Source organism: Dermacentor variabilis, chromosome 7, assembly GCF_050947875.1.
Source record: "Dermacentor variabilis isolate Ectoservices chromosome 7, ASM5094787v1, whole genome shotgun sequence".
Lineage (NCBI taxonomy): Eukaryota > Metazoa > Arthropoda > Arachnida > Ixodida > Ixodidae > Dermacentor > Dermacentor variabilis.
Genome location: NC_134574.1, coordinates 107,514,786 through 107,532,808, shown reverse-complemented (window position 1 = coordinate 107,532,808; position 18,023 = coordinate 107,514,786). Strand labels below are relative to the sequence as shown.

Genomic DNA, 18,023 nt, shown 5'->3' with positions numbered 1-18,023 from the left:
CCACTTTGCCTCATCAGGTTGAGGCGCCCGCAAACGCTGCCGACGGAGCAATGCATGCCAATGAATAAAGCGAACCGTGTGCAAATTGCTATTTGTATACATGAAACAGCCGTGCTCTGTTTGCATAATTAAGACCACGGTGTGTTTGTGGCAGCAGTGGTAAGCTTGAGAAGCAATAATGATATCCTATATTCTGTGTCCGAAGGAGTCACAGAACGATTGCCACGGACGGAAAGCAAACGCGTACAAAATTGAAGCTGTCATTTCGATATAAATTGTGCAATACAGTTTGTGATAACTCTTGGAGCGCTTCTCGCCTGCGCCGCCGTGTAATGTCGCATCGCTTTGCTTTCCCCTCGGTGCATTTTGGTTGCTGCTGCGTGTTATTTCCCTTTTCCTCTTTTCATTCTTTATTTTTGTTGGCTTAGAGTGCTAGCTGATTTCAGTGTTTCTACACTACCTCCCGTGTCACTCTCGTTTCTGCTTTTCTTTTGTATTTCCAATCCCTGTGATTTCTCAGTTCCCAACTTGTGTGCCCTTGTCACGCCCTCACCATTTTAAGGCAGGCGGGCGCTGTGCGTTTCCAACAGGCAGTGGCCATACTGGCTCTGCAGCATTTTTCACTTCAACTTAAGGTGACGTTCATAATAAAGATATTTATTATTATTAATAATAATTATAATTATAATAATGATAAATAATAATAGAAGTTGTAGTAACCGAGTATAATCTTACGGGCCCAATTTGTGCGCATCAGTTTTGCTAAAGTGCAAAATTGTCCGATTCTTAAATCTGATGTTCCGGACTGACCAGATCGTAGAGACGCAAGAACTTTATGGGTTTTTCTCTTGCATGTGTCAAATTCATGCTCACCATTCGGTGGCAAACAAACTTGTGTTCAAAGCGGACTTTCCGCGCGGCCAGCGAGAGTGTCGTCGAGAATCTCGCCCCCCCCCCCTACAGATCTCATCAGTGCGACCACATAGCTCGAAAAATATACTCCGCGCTCTCATAGGCCGCCGAGCACGTGTGGCACGGGCCCCATGTTATCCTATAGCAAAAGAAAAGCCAAACATTTTCTCTTGGGTGTCTCTTGCAAGAACGGCTGCGAGAACAATAGCCCATCGCGAGCAGCTGCGCAAAGAACGAAAGAAAACAAAAAAAGAAGCAGAGGCAAGCATTTGTTAAAGTTACGCGGCAATCGACAGACTCTCAAGCGATGCCTCTTGCTTCGCGCCCGTTTAGTGCGGTGGCAGTGGCACGAGTTGGTGCACGAGTTGTTAGTCGGTGCACGAGTTGATACATTCTTTGAATGAACGTCAGTAGGGAACAGGAAAGGGACAAGACGTATGCCTTCTTGCCATAGCGGGAGTTGGTGATGTGCTTTGGTGACTACGTAACATTGCGTTCGGTTTAGTATTATTGCTTTTCACACAGAATATATTGGTTGACTTGTCCCTTTGTGCGTAAGTCACGAGCTCGGTGATCTCGCCTTAGCCGCTATATTTCTCCGCCCTTGATTTCTTTCTTGCTCTTAATTGCATATGGAAATCTAAATATATAAGATTATTTATTTCTCTTCGTTTTCTTTTTGCGTCTCTTCTCACATCTCTGCGCGAATCCTGCACGACTGTATATTAAAACTTGTTTGGAAAGAACAGCCCGTGGTGTCTTGTCTCTTTCTGTATCGCGCTGGCATTCGTCCTAGAACCGCCACCTTCTCAAGAGTACCTCCATTGAGACGCACGAACCATGTTTATCGAACGCTGTAGTGATGCCTGTTAAGGTGTTTGAAATATGTGCTCAGCGGCCACTGATCGAGCAATGTCTTCTTCTATATTGTGCGCGAAATCCAGCGCGGATTCATGCGCGCTGAACTTGAAGGTGGCCTGACGACCACTTCGTGGTGGCGAAAGCGGCATAAGGGGCAGGGTGGACAGGAAGACGGACCAACACAGCTGAACCTAGGCTCAAATCCACAAGAAAGCTCGTATAGTAGAATTAATCACATTTCTATGGGGCGGAAAACGTTACTACTATTAGATTTATGTGCCCGTTAAAGAACCCCTGGTGGTCAAAATTGATCCGCAGTCTAACACTTCGGCATGTCTCATAATAGAGAGTTTTAGCCCAGCGGGTTTACGGCCAGCGGAGCGGAGCGGGCGAGCGGAGACACGACTGCGCATGCGCACAACGCTGAGGCGGCCAGCGGTTTTACGGAGCAGCGTTTACGCCCGCTGGAAAGCACTCCCCAGCGGAGGGTATACGCAGCGCGCGAGCGTGCGTAAGCGCGCGCGGGCGTGTATGGGAAATGGAAGATGGCAGCCGCGAACATGAACGCCGGCAGTTCTGCATCGACGACGGCGACTGCGGCGCTGACCCGTACATTAGTGCTCAGTATATTATTAACAAATAATGTACTGAGAACACGTAATATATCTTTATTCAACATTTCTTGCATTATAAAAGCAAGCGTCATTCAAATTCATTTCTCAGTAACTCCTATTCGGACCACTAGGTGGGGAAGCAGAGCGCCCCGCTCTCTCCGCTCGAGCGGGTGAGTGATCCGCCGGGCTAAAATTCTTTTTTCGCGAGCCGCTCCGCTGGCGCAACGGTGGAGACCGCGAGCGGAGCGAAACGTAAACCCGCTGAGCTAAAACTCTCTAATGATCTTGGGGGTTTTCACACGTAAAACGTATAAATACAATATCGTTTCAACATTTAGACTTGAAGCTATTGTCCACGAAGCACCCCCTTTTGTTTTTGTTTTCTTTTTTTTTTCCTTTGCCCTTCAACTATAGTAGTACTGAGCTTGCAAATACTCTCGGCAAGAACAAAGAGGCTAGCACTAATATATGGACAACAGTGCTTCATATGCATTGACTTATTTGTACTTTTGATCGATAATCGGCGTCACTTAATTGTCTTTGTTATCATGCCATTGATCTTACGCAAGGTGCACTGGTTGTACATGAACAGTGCACGGGGAACTTTGACGACACTTCAACAGCAAGATGGGGAGTAAGTATTTTGCTGGGTTAGTGACCCCATGGTGTTGAAAACCAAAGCCGTGCACGAAAAAAAAAACGTGACAACAGATAAAGACACAGATTTCGCAACTGATTATTTATTTTGCGTGAGGCAACGTATATGCGCGGAAAGAATTGGGGTATAGTGCAGCGAAGGCGGAACACTGTCGTAAACAAACAGATGGATCAATAAGAAAGCTTGAGTGAATTTGCCTCTCTTTCTTTTTTGCGACGTTTGTTAGGCTGTTCTCGTCCTTAGTAGCAAGATGATCCCATCGTAAACAGGTTTTGTGTTTTAGATATGTCGCGAACAATTCATAACGAACTCAAACAGGGCGCTAGGCCAGCCGACTGCTCTGCAATGTGCGTTGACTACGCGAGGACATAGAAAGAACACAGAGACAGCGCTGTCTCTTTGTGTCTGTCTTTTTCTACGTTCTCGCTCAGTCGCGCTTACGCATTCTATCGTGGATTCAAATCAACTAGCCCGTCAACTTGTTTTAACTAAATTAACCAGCACGGTGTAGCCCGCGCACAGGTAAACACGAACGCATCTCGCTCGATGAGCTCGATGTCAAGATGCTGGAGCGGGGAATTGCGGCAGAGCAGCGATCGAACTGACATTCACGCACCTTCGTGACGAACATCGAAAGCACAGCGCCGAAGAACGTCCCCACTCCATCGCCTCCCCAACCCCCGTGCCTGGCGCACGACTGGACAGGGCACGCTTCAAGCCCGCATTCCTCGCTCGCACATGCGATATTGAGCCGCGTTTGGCGGCTCACCACCACACGCGTTCACTCGCACGTACAGCATGCGGCGCGCGGCGACGATTTTATCACCTTTGGACTTTATACGGAACCTCACGACGACGCCGACGGAAGCAATGCGCCTGGAATTTTCGTATAATAGCTATCGCAGTAAAATTATGAACGAAAGCGTAGACGCGATGACGTATTATGGTCGAAAAGTACGAACCTGTAAACATGCACCGCCATAGCGAAAAGCTGGGGCACCAGTGATGCCATCAAAGCGCGTCAGCTTCGCGTAGCATCCTCGGAGAACCACAGCAAGTAGAAACTATAGACACGCATGTTATCGTTCCTGATATGATTGGAGGCTTTGTAGAAGCTATTGAGTGGAAGTTCATCGCAATCAAGAGTAAATACTTGAAAGAAAGCAATAAAGAAACGCTCATTGTAACTTGGAAAGAATGGCCACGAAGGTTTTACGACAGACGCTTGGGTGTTTAAGCTAAATTAAAAAAAAGAAAGAAGCCAGAACTCCAGGCAAGCATTCAGACAGGCGAACACACATACGTCGGTAAACTCTTGAACGGTAACCATTTGCTTATAGTGTACGTCTGTGAGTGCGACTCTTCGTCATTTCCGAGCGGCCATCAACTCACCCTAACACTGTTCTCATTAATATGCCATTAGTTTAACCTACTAACTTAGCTTTGTTTATATCTTTTTCTTTGCTGCCCCTATTAATCTCCCACTGATCTCTTCGTTTCTATTAAGATGACTTCGACATGCGATGGAAATTAGATTTGTGAAGCTGGCGCAGTGGGCGCTGTTACAATCTGTGTTTTTCTTGCGGTGGTTCACGAAATCCAGCTTACAGGCAACGTCTATGATGGCCAGTAGATTTTGCGGTAATTTAATAGTGGTTAATCTTTTGGCTGTGTCATCCTTGCTTGATCTGTGTACCACTTGACTTACTGAATAGAACTACAACCGTGGCGACCAAACTGCTTACAGAGTGACTGCTAAACTTTTCTGTTGTGCTCTAGAAGCATATAGGCAAAAAGATAACTATCACGTTAGAAACAATTCACACTCCCTTTTCAGTGTTTTAGCTGCACTTTTCAAGTGCGATGGCAAGGGGCCAAAATAGCGCCGCCAGGCAACGAACCAATGTTCTGTTCGCCAACATTGAGGAAGACTGCAAGTAATTAACTTGACCTTTTCATACCTGCTTGCAGGCGTTGCACGTGGCATGATGTGGCCAATGCGAACTTACTCGGTTAGGGATCCTACAGACACCTCGAGCTAGTCCGAGACTGTTACGACGCCAAGCTTCACCCTGTAGACTTCGGAGTTGACTACCTGAAAGTTCAAGAACACATTAACGCCTACGCGAATGAAACCTTTACTCATTCACTAGCCTGAACCCTGTGAATGTCATTCCCTTTAATTTTCTATGGCATGCCCAATTCAAACAATGATATGCGCAACTTTGTACATATTTGAATGGCTTAATTGTTGCCGTATGTCAGCATGGCACTAAATTTACATACATACATACACACACATACATACATACATACATACATACATACATACATACATACATACATACATACATACATACACACATACATACATACATACATACATACATACATACATACATACATACATACATACATACATACATACATACATACATACATACATACATACATACATACATACATACATACATACATACATACATACATACATACATACATACATACATACATACATACATACATACATACATACATACATACATACATACATACATACATACATACATACATACATACATACATACATACATACATACATACATACATACATACATACATACATACATACATACATACATACATACATACATACATACATACATACATACATACATACATAAATACATACATACATACATACATACATACATACATACATACATACATACATACATACATACATACATACATACATACATACATACATACATACATGCATGCATGCATGCATACATGCATGCATGCATGCATGCATACATGCATACATACATACATACATACATACATACATACATACATACATACATACATACATACATACATACATACATACATACATACATACATACATACATACATACATACATACATACATACATACATACGACTGTCCAACTTGAGAAGCGATTGAACGCCGAGAAACTTCTTCAGCTTTTGAGAAATCTTCACCGCCGCTCCGGCATAGATCTTTCTTCTGAAATTCAAGCTGGAATATTCTATAAAGTTTAAAAAAGATAGATTGCTTTAGGAGTGAAAGATCTCTTCACGAACCCAACTGCTGACCTCACTGGAATTAGCACTACCGGTAAGCTCTCGACCTCGCAAGTTTTCCACAAGGACTACGTGGAGGTCACCGAGGACGGCACGGAAGCGGCTGCTGCGACATCCGTATACCGGGTGCCCGGCTGTACTTCTCCTACATTTAACGTAAGCCGACCGTTAATGCGTGTCATATGCTGCCTTGATCCGAAAGCTATACTTGTTATGGGCCTCATTTGTGACCTGGGAACACAGTAATTATGACCCCAGAGGCTTAACATTATGACCGTGCGCATAGCATGTGTCCGTAAAAACGATACTCTAATTAGTGTTGCCTCTTTGTGCACCGATACACCTATTCCAGGCTGCCGTTGCAGCAGTCTGTTCGTAGTGTGCTGCAGTGGTATCTTGTATTTGTTATGCAGATCAAATAAAACCAAACTTACATAGCATATAAACCGCAACATAGGTCCTTACTTTTTCCCTAAAAAAAGGAAGCAGCTGAACTCGCCCCTCGCTTTAATAGCGATCTTTATAGCACATTGTGGGTCATCGCGTCGCCAAGTCAAGGCAAGAGGTCGACCTATATTCCCCAGCCAACCTATATTCTGGCTTATACGGTACTATGTAAACGTTCTGATCCTACGCAATTTCTGTGTTTTCTAGTCTCTGGAATATTTAACCGACGTTATTCCAGGGTTGTACTGGTAAATTATTAGACTCACCCGTAGATCTGGAATTTGGTTATGTAGAACATCTGTAAGTGCTATTTTCGAACCAAAATTCTGCGGTTTACCGCGAGGCCTCAGGAGCAAAAGCATGTCTCACAAGTAGGTTAAAAACATATCCCTCTAGGAAGGCAGAAGCAGCCAGTGAGGATGACGTTCACAAAGTGGTGCTATCGCAGAAATGGCTTTCATTTATATGCCTCATATTTCCCGAATAAGAAAAATCTGGCATATGTTACACTTCGTGAGTCTCGGTTAGTTTTACATATTGACGCGAAATAAGTTGGTACGTACGTTCACGGGGGTATCCGCGGCCGAACTACTCACCGGGCTTAGGTCTGGGGTATGCTCTGGACTTCCTAACATCTACCGTACCCCGCACCTCCACCAGAAATGTCACCCAGCTAGTACAAACTACAATAGTTAACCAGCTACAGATTGGTTAAAAAAAAAACATCTGCCTTTAGAAGTGGCTGATACTTGGAGAGCGCGCGCGCAACCACGAACTTCCTCGTTCTCGCGTCAAGGGGCCAGTGTCATCACGTGGCAACTTATTTCCCCGTCAATATTACGCCTATACGCTGGAATACAGCAGGCAAGACCGTTTGATACAGCTGCACCCCCTTCACTTTATGCGTTATGTTTAAGTACTACACTCACTCTATGTAGAGAAAACACGGGGAAGGCAGGGCACGGAAATTCAAGACTATGAGCAAAATGAGAATAAGGTAAAAGCGGGAACCCAGCATTTCGACAAGAGGACTTGTCCTTTTTAAGGTGACACATGCTTTCCTCGGCACACTATCACCAGCCACAGGAACACCAGTCTTTATGACAACCGGGCCACCAGCGTTTATAACAAAATATTCTAATGTCCTCCCAAGCGTAAGCAACATATTACGAAAAATCCGACTCAGTATTATCAAGTAACAAGCGTCTGAGAAAAGCGTTCCGAGTTTCACCAAGGGTGACCTATCAGCGCAACAGAAACATTAAAGACGTGTTCGCGCGCGAAAGTCAACCAACACCATTCCCCCGTAATAAAAGCATGCTCCCGCTCTAGGTGCAATGCCTGCAGGCACATTCAAAGTGACATTAAAATTAAAAGCACTGCAAAAAGCTGTACACACGAAGTGAAAGCTAGCTTTACTTGCACTATATCCGACGTTATTTGTATGCTTCAATGTTCCTTCTGTAAGAAACAATATATCGGTGAAACGACAGAATTAACCTAACCTAACCTAACCTATCCTAAAACGGATGTCGCGCAAACACAGCTAAAAATCTAAAAAGCAAGTCATAACTTTGATGAACTTAAGCTCTACATCGTACCGTCAAATTCCAGTTTTGCGCGGGGCAAAAAATACAGAGAATCATACCTCATCCACAACTTCAAGACATTGCAACTAATAGGCATAAACGTTTCAAAGGGAGCTTTACAATCGATTCGCTATGCTTAATTTCAAACTATAGGCAGCTGCACTTAGTTATTTTTCATTCGCTCGCTTAGTGTTCTTTCTTGGTCTTTTTCTTCTTTTCTCCCTTTCTTTTGTTCGTTTATCTATATATTTATTCCCTTTTATCATTATTTGAATTTTTCACAAGCAAAGTTTTTACCGCTACTTTTATTCTCTCTTGCCAATAGACGATAGAAGAAGATTCTTCCCAATAATGTCGCTTGTGAACAGAGGACGATCCCATAACAAACTCGTCTTATATACCCCACGTGACACACTTAGCACTCAGTCACAAGAGTGATGACATCAATATCAACCACGTCCGCAACAAAAAGCAGCGTTCTTTCGCTGTCGGAACGCGGTGCTGGCATGTAATTTTTCTCTGTTCAGAAAGAGCGCTCCTGGGGACATCTGAGATATCCTAGGGACTCCTTGCGAAAAAGCGGCGACACACCGGGAAAACCAGGTCGATGCTAGAGAATTTCGGTACCCAGGAGTCTTCGAACACAGTTACCACGTATCCCCTACAGATGGCTCCACTACAGCCGGCGCCGGCACTTTCTGTATGTGGGTGTCGAAAGTTAAGGCAACGTGGCAGAGACCAAAGGCTCTCTGGTCGTTGTGCCGCAGCCACATCGTTGATTTATTACACAGTAGCGAAGTGAAAAAAGCCCGAAAATCGATGTCAGCTGGTGAACGAGGCCCCCGTTTAAAGTGGGAGTAAAAGAAACGAGCTCGCCAAGCAGCTGCGACGTGCGGCGACCGTGTTTCAGCGGCGAACGTGTTTGTAAACAACGACGTAGCCGGCTGGAATTCCCCGTCGAGGGCTTCGGCAACGCCCACCCGGCGCATTGGAGAAAGGCGCTAACAGCGACCGCGCTGTCCCACTTCGCGGGCCAGCGGCATTATTTAAACATCGCTGCGAGCATCAATGTCAGGTGTGGTTCTTCCTCTCTCTCTCTCGCTTTCGCAACCACTCTTGTGAAGTCTCTGGACCCTTTGTATTTCGCAGCCTTAACGAATGGCAGCTATTCGCTATGTTATACCGGCCTCCAAGCATATTTAACTGCAAAGTGGTAGGTCACTAATTCGTAGTCAGAGAAGATCAAGGAAGTCCTCTGGACTGGCGAATCGTAAGTGGCAGACCTTTTATTTAAACAGGGATTACCATAAACGTTGCTTGATTTTATCCTCTAAAGTTGCATCGGTGGCCTTTAACGTACCTATTCTGGCTAATGCGATTTCGCTGCAGTCCCAAGCATACAGAAGAACTCATTTTAGACGATACGAGTTGACTAAGCGTGTACACAAGCACGATGGGTATTTCTATTGACAAAAAAAAAACATATAGGTGTACACTTAACTTTCGCGGTTGCATGTGTATTTTCAGTAATGCATATTTGTGCCATAAATGGCGTTTACTTGTTACTTGTAGTACGATTGTCCTTACATGTGGATCTCTGCCCTCTACCAACAAGAAAAAACAGTGTTCATAATTGACCTGTTTCATTTCAGCACGCGCATGCCACCGACTGATTTCGGCTGTCCCATCGGTGGTGGGAAGTGCGGTGAACACATCTGACCAACACAAGTTGAGGGCCCATATTCACTACACTCCTCCCCCACCCCCGCCCCTGTGGCCGAATCTTTGTTTTCTGTAACTTCCTTGCACTTCCCTTGTCGCCAATACAAATGAAATTAAGCGTGAAAATTCATCCTCATTATCGTCAGCCTCTTTTCGTCCACTGCAGGACGAAGCCCTCTCCCTGCGATGTCAAGTTACCCATGTCTTGCGCCAGCTGACCCTATCTTATGCCTGCGAATTTTATAATTTCATGACACCACCTACTTCTCTGCCATCCTCAGCTGCGCTTTTCTCGTAGACCATTGGTCACCTGCCTAACGCATGACGTGGTCTGACCAACTCCATGTCTTTCACTTAATCTCAACTAAGGGAATATCAATTCACCGTTTCTTCTCTAAGCGACACCACTGTCTTCCTGTGTCTCAACGTTAAGCTTATTGTTTTTCGTTCCGCCGCTCGTTGCGCGCCACGTAGTTGCTTCTCAAGATTTTTTTCTTAATTCCTATGTTCTCGTCCCATAGCTTAGTGCCGGCAGAATGCATCGATTCTATTCTTTTATTCAAGGATAACGGTCACTTAGCAATAATCACTTGGAAATGCCTTCCCTATGCGCTTCCATTCGCCCCCCCCCCACTCCCACTTTTTTCTTTGGGTGTTTCTTTCTTTAACAAATGTACTCTCGCACAGCTTGTAGGGGGCGGCGACTATCGATCAAGAATTTTTGTTCTGTTGACAAACTAGTGATCAATAATTTATACTTCTGCGCATCAACCCCTACTCCAAAATGATCCCTACTATAAAGTAAGCAATAAAACCACTCTCTAATCTATAGTTCTACGAGCCGGCTTCTTTCTAAGCCAGACGCGAGTATAAAGAAAATGAGACGACATCGATCGATGGACGGGCAAGTTTCCAGCGCACTGTCCGGGTCTTCGACCTCAGGTGGAGCCACAACGTCCATGCCGACGAGTACTGATTGCGACGTCGCCTACATACTCCACAAGAGAGATGGACTGGGCCAAGAGGAAGCGCGCGTCGGTCACTATAAGCGCGAAACTTGCGTCGTCAGTGCGCCTATTGTTGTTACAAGTTACTTGCGCCAAATATCGGGTAAGGGCATTCTTTCTGCTCTGTAGACGTGGCATGATCGTTTTCCGCACGTACACACACATTTTTATTCATGCATGATTATTCATGCAACACACAGTTATTATTCATGCGTTTGATCCCTCGACAATTTCTATGACGGGGACGCCGAGGTGGAACGTGAGCCCACCCGAACGAAATTTCTGGCAACGCCACTGATACATACGTACGTACGTACGTACGTACGTACATACATACATACATACATACATACATACATACATACATACATACATACATACATACATACATACATACATACATACATACATACATACATACATACATACATACATACATACATACATACATACATACATACATACATACATACCAGGGGCGTAGCCAGGGGGGGGGGGGCTTATGCACCGGGGCTTCAGTCCCCCACCCCCGAAATTTTTTCGTGCTGTCATGCACCGCCGACTAAAACAACCCACGGCGCTGGAAATCATTCTGGATTTTGTCTACAATGGTTTTTTCACGCTCTAAAAGACATTTCAAACTCGGACTGGATTTCACGGCAACGCCCATGCACCGGGAGTCACACCACAGGGAGCCTCATCCGTGCACAAAGTTTCAAGAGCGTTTTGATGGCGAGCGGGCTCGTCGCGGCATCTCGCGGAGGCCGCGGAATCGACGGTGCGCATGGATTTGAATCCCAAAACTTTAGCGGTATAAAGTTCTCATAAGCTTCTGATGCGAAAGTTGTCTTCATATTTCCAAAGTCGTGCTTTCGATTTTCAATTCCGGAACTTTGTGGGTTTAATATTGTTTAAACACTTGACACCAAAGTCTGCATCAACTTTTCTAAGGTCATACATCGGACCACACAAGGGGACAAGCCAAATCAATACACTATCAGAAAAGTTGACAAAGCATGCAGCGAGGTTCGATGAGATGAAGCGTTATGGTGGTTCATGGGTGCCTGTCATGTCCGAGAAAAGGATATGAACATTTCACCTCCGCCAAAGCATCCTTGTCAGGACATTAAAACCAGCAAAGGTACCTTAGTTCTTCTTTTTTTCTGCTTTAACCTTTATTCGCAAGGAAACATAGAGCCTGTTCAATTTTCCTGTTCTCGCTACCCGCGAGCTGCCAGAGCCAGCCACAGCGCATGCGTTTTTGTTTTTGTTTTTTATGTTGCCCCGACCAGCCCGCGGCGCCCTTCGGTGCTCGTTTGTTTTTGTATGGCCGAGTGGATTTTCGCCTGGCAGAGTTTTGGACGCTTTCTGAAAAACAGACGAGTAAAATAAACAATGGTCGCTCGCCGCCATCACTGTGGGGACTCGACGGATTGCAATGCGTGCGCTTGAGCGCAACATCTCCGGAAGGATTTGTCTCGCCGGTGTAGAATGCCTAGAAGTATGCATGTGGTTTTCTGTGGACCAAGCGTCTCACGTTTCCTTCGATATTCCTTAGGTGACCACATTAGGTGCCCAAAGTAGGCACCTGATTGTGGCCAATGCGTGTTCCTCTGAGTTTCTTCTTTTTTTTTACTTCGGTGCTCCAGCCCCACAAAAGAAAAAGAAAAGACGTTGTTGCGGGGCAGCGAATTGCCGCATTGCGAAAGTTCGATTTGGTTACTTCTTCTCTTGCGGAAAGTAGGGGGCCACGGGATACTTCACTTGCTAGATACTACTATTATATCATGGCGATAGCAATTATATGGACACTCGAAGTGCATTCCTGCCATCGCGCTCATGTTCCGTATAAAGCAAAAGGGCGATAACATCGTGACAACGCGCCCCATGCTGCATGTGTCAGTTAAACGTTTGGGGGGGGGGGGGGGGGGGGAGAATGGGTGAGCCGACGATGGTGACTCAGTCTTGTGTGCACAACGGAGAACAGCGGGGAGGATGCGCGCCGCCTCCTGTCGCGCGCGAAACATCAAGAGGAATGCAGGGAGGTGGTGCTGTTGTGTATGAATATGTGGTTGCGAAATATATTTATTTGCCTTGTTTGACGCATTATATAAAGCGACGTTTTCTTAGATAAGTAGATTTATTCGAGACTTACACATATATTTAAATATCTTGTTGCTGGTTTTTGTGTATATGTGCAGTGAACTTTGTTTCCAGTGACACTTTTTTCCACTTTATCAAGCTATATTTTCGCATTTGTATGTTCCATTGTATCTTCCCATTTCTAATGTACGAGGGCTAGTCATATGAGAGTGAGCCAACCCACCCTGCGCAATAATGGTTCGGCGCATTATCTGCGAGGCACGCGCGTAGCACACAGGCATCTCTCATTTAAAAAGTGACACGCAGATGTGAGGGTAAATGTTCTTTATCGCTCTCATACACTGGGTTGAACATGGTTGCGTGTCATAATGGACGCTCGAAAAGTTGAAGACCGTGCTGTCATTAGGTTTTTGACAGCTGAAGGTGTTTCCCAAAAAGAAATTAGTCACCATATGGCTGCGATGTACGTTGAACTTATTTCATTGGCCACTGCGAAGCGTAGGAGCAAATGGTTCAAAGAAGCTCGTGAAACTTGCAAAGACGATCCAAGACCGGGCCAAAGCCACCGTGCAATCACCCCCAACACAATTACAAAGGTTTATGAGCTGATTACAACAACAAAGGATACCCATAGATAAACTGGCCGAGCGTGTGAACATCAGTCACGGTTCGGTACACACGATAATTCATGAACATCTCGGTTATCGTATCTAGTATGTGCAATGAATGCCGAAGATTTTGAACCACCGCCAGAAGACGGAGAGGTTCGGCACTGCCTTGACTCTGGTGATCCGGTGACAAAATGAGTTGCTCTGCAGTTGTCACCGAGGGCGTATAATGGTGCCACTATTACGAGCCTGAAACATGACGGCAAAGCTTCCAGTGGAAACGTTTGAATTCACCACCCCCAAAGAAAGCAAAGGCCGTCATTCCCACCGGAAAGCTGTTGACCTTTTTTTCGATCGTTAGGGGCCATTAATGATCGACTTTGCTAAACCTGGAGAGACTGTCAATCGTTTCCGAGATTGTGAAATGCCGGATCGGCTGCGTGCTGCAATCAAGAACAAACGACGTGAAAAATTGACGAATAAGGTCATCTTGCTCAATGACAATGCCCAACCCCACGTCGTTGATGTGGTTAACACAAAACTAGCGAATTTAAAGTGGGAAACGTTGCAATATCCGCCATACATGCCAGACCTGTCGCCTTGCGATTTCCACATTTTGGGGCAGTTGAAAACACGGCTCAATGGAACCAAACTCGTGCATAAATTTTGAAGGAGCAACGCAAGGATGTTTATGAGACTGGAATAACAAGACTGGTTAGTCAGCGGGACAAATGTTTAAATGCTCATGGAGATGTTAAAATAAAATACACCGTTTGTCGTATATCCGCATTCGCTCACTTTCATTTGGCTCGCCCTCATATATTTTGCCGAACTCCTGCTTTTTTGTATGTGCTCTCTGTTGCTACAATTATTTCGGGGCAATTACTCAGAATACACGACCAGTGACTGCTGCTCCTGCGCAATACATTGGAACAAAGGACAGCGTCATTGAGGCACAAAAATGTAAATATGGTTTTTGAATGACAAAGTTTCATTAAAATATTTCGCCTCAACTTGTTCATTTCATGGTCTTGCATTTTTCATATCAGCGGCATTCATTGCTTAGCTGTACATACACATACATACATACATACATACATACATACATACATACATACATACATACATACATACATACATACATACATACATAATATAACAGATATTATATATATATATATATATATATATATATATATATATATATATATATATATATATATATATATATATATATAATACATAATTTTTGCATTTCGCTTCGGGATATCATCTTTGTGGTACACAAGGCTGCACACGTCAATATTTTTAGGAGTCTGGAGCAGCAGACAGCAATTATAACGCTTCACGCTGTTATTACTTTGCAAAAAAAGAAGGGTATTAACTCTGCTTAAGAATGCCTGCCCCGTGTGCCTGCAAACTGAAGATCCAACTGTGTAGTGTTGAGGCACGTTTCTCACATGCGCTTTTCCTATTGGGCACACGCAATAGAGAAGGCACTTATGATAAAAGCACTGAGCCACTATTCACAAAAAGCTCCAATGCTAGAATTGCTGGCAAGAGCAAATTACAGCCAATCCTGATGCCGTACATACTTAGTTAAGGTGGCTAGCCAATCGCAAAGAGCACTTACGAATTAGAAGGTTTCACAATTTGGCTCTTCGGAGTCGGGCTAGATGATCGTGATTCATTTTGAAGAAAGATTGTCGGCGCTTAAAAGGCAAAGACAAAGAAAGCCCACACCGACAGCGCTGGCCTGCAACTAAATTTTTCTTGCCCAAAGTGCGAACACCAAAAGGAAATTCTCCTGTGCAACACGAAAAAAAAAACGTGGTAGGCCAGGCAATCTGCTTAGCACTTTGGCCTGTTCCAGAAATATCTTATGTATAAAAAAATATGTCTGCAAAGGCATCTATGAGCTCACATATTGCACACACACCATTATCTGCCACGTCACTTCACACATGAACGCGCCGTGTGCCTGCTGAAATGGCCGGACAGGGCATGCACAAGCTGCTCTTCGCAAAGTTCTCAACGAGCAATCACTAAGTGTTCAGCAAGCTAACGAGCCAAGTCAGGTCACCATGATGTGAACTATTCTTATTGTTTGGTACGGGGCAATTAGTGGCATGCCTGCGACCTGAACAAAAACGCCAGCGACGCATTCCGCCTGCTGCTGACAATAGAGAATACAACAATTCCCTTCTGTTAGCAGTTCTGTAGAACCAAGTGCTACGCTTGTGAGTAGGCACTGACACCAAGCACAAAGTCGCTTCTTAATTACTGTCATATACTCAGCACTGCAGGGAATTTCCCAATATGTTGATACCTGCATGTTTACTACTGCGTCACTCCATAAAGCCTGCTTTCATCGTTCTGGCCTTAGTGAGGAGCCGCAGGAACTAATTTCCGCTAGCGTGGTTCGCTGCCATTACAGGACTCTCAAAAATCTATTTCACTTCCCTGCAGGTATTTCAGGCATGGCCGTCAACAAGCTGGGAGATTCTGTCCTCAATTTCGCCGTGGACTTGTACCACCAGCTGTCGCCAAAGGGCGCCCATAAAGGGAACATCTTCTTTTCGCCGTTCAGCATCTCGGCTGCTCTTTCAATGGCTCTTGGAGGCGCACGGAGCAGAACTGCCAAGGAAATGTCGGCTGTCCTTCGAGTCGACGGCGAACAGATGCACAACCAGTTTTCTGACTTCCTCTCGAAACTACCATCCTACACTGCCGACGTGAAGCTCCATATCGCTAACCGAATGTACTGCGAACAGACGTTTCCTGTCTTAGAAAGCTACCTGGATCTTTTGCGCGACAGCTATGGAGCCACTATCGAGTGCGTCGATTTTAGGAATGACTGCGAGAGCATTCGACGGCAAGTCAACGCCTGGGTTGAACGAACCACAGAATTCAAGATAAGAGATCTCCTTCCCGGAGGTAGCGTGAATGCTTTTACCACTCTTATCCTGGTAAACGCCATCTACTTTAAGGGCTTCTGGCAGTCACAGTTCAACCCTGATGCTACTCGTAGATCTGATTTCCACCTGGACTCCAAAAACAAGAAACTGGTTGACATGATGTACCACGAGGGCCGTTATAGCATGACCAGCAGCGAGGAACTGGGTGTCACGGCCCTGGAGATACCATACCGAGGCGGCAAGACTTCCATGGTCGTGCTCCTACCCAACGACGTCGAAGGACTGTCCAACCTTGAGGAGCTGTTGACGGTGGCGAAGCTCGCGAAACTGTTGAACAATCTTGGCGGCTTTGTGAACGTTGAGCTATATCTGCCAAAGTTCAAATTGGAACAGGCAATCGGTCTGAAGGAAACGCTTCAAGAAATGGGAATCAAGGATTTCTTCTCTTCGGAAGCCGACCTGTCCGGCATTAGCGAGAAGGAAAATCTGTCAGCTTCCGATGTGGTGCACAAGGCATTCGTAGATGTAAATGAAGAAGGCACTGAAGCCGCAGCTGCCACAGCAGTGGTGATGTTAGACTGCTGCATGTCCTCTATGCCGCCACAGACCTACAAGTTCGTTGTGGATCGGCCATTTATTTTCCTCATTCGTAGCTGCGACCCAGATCTCGTGCTCTTCATGGGCTCCGTTCGTGAGTTGTAAGTGAAACACATAAAGGGCTTTGCTTCGTTGTTGATCATTTTTATCGATGTTACAAATTGCTTGCCGATTGACTATTCCAGGGCATAGGAAATATTGCAGAAAAAATAAGTGTTGTAATAAACCATGTTACGTTGCTGAAACGTGTCTGCGGCTCTCACTTCACAGGCGGGACATCGCTGGTGTCTCTTCGTCACCCTGCGTGTACAATGATGTCCCATTATTACCAACAAACATTTAACGCGTTTCTTGACAGCCAGTAAAAATGGTGATGGTCAAATACCTTAGACCATTCTTCCTAATACGAAGAATAAGCTTTAAATACATTGTGGAGCTTTTTTATATTCAACAAGCCTTACGTAAAAGCCCTTGCCGACATGTCTCTATGAGACTTTGTATGGCCGATAGTACTTGAAACGCATACCCGCTTTCATACATGCCCGCTTGCCCACCCGCTCCAGAGCGCTAAACCATCCAGCCTCGTCAAAGGCTTCAGCAGCATTGGCGGGCACATTTTCTGGTTTCTGTCTTCCTTTATGGATGAAATAGTTGGGTGCAACGTGAATCGACTACGGTTGATCACTTTCACATGTATTCAAGGACTGTTTCTGACAAAGGCGCTCTGACTGGCGAAAGCCGCTGTGTGATACAAGCGTTAAACCACTGGCCCCCAAAGCACACACACTGGTCCTTGTTGGTTTAACTTCTTTCTCTACACTCGGCTGGTCTTGTTGCCGTCTTCTTTATTTCTCTGTAGCCAACTTCGACAAC

The 18,023-nt window shown here is 45.1% G+C and overlaps 1 protein-coding gene across 1 annotated transcript; it reads left to right on the top strand.

Annotated features, from left to right (window-relative positions):
• Positions 1-8,906: 8,906 nt before the first annotated feature.
• LOC142587748 (ipis-1-like) lies at positions 8,907-17,389 on the top strand. The gene is made up of 2 exons (XM_075698972.1): positions 8,907-9,270; positions 16,105-17,389. The coding sequence occupies exons 1-2, from the start codon at positions 9,264-9,266 to the stop codon at positions 17,253-17,255; spliced, it is 1,158 nt and encodes a 385-aa protein (XP_075555087.1). The 5' UTR covers positions 8,907-9,263; the 3' UTR covers positions 17,256-17,389.
• Positions 17,390-18,023: the final 634 nt, after the last annotated feature.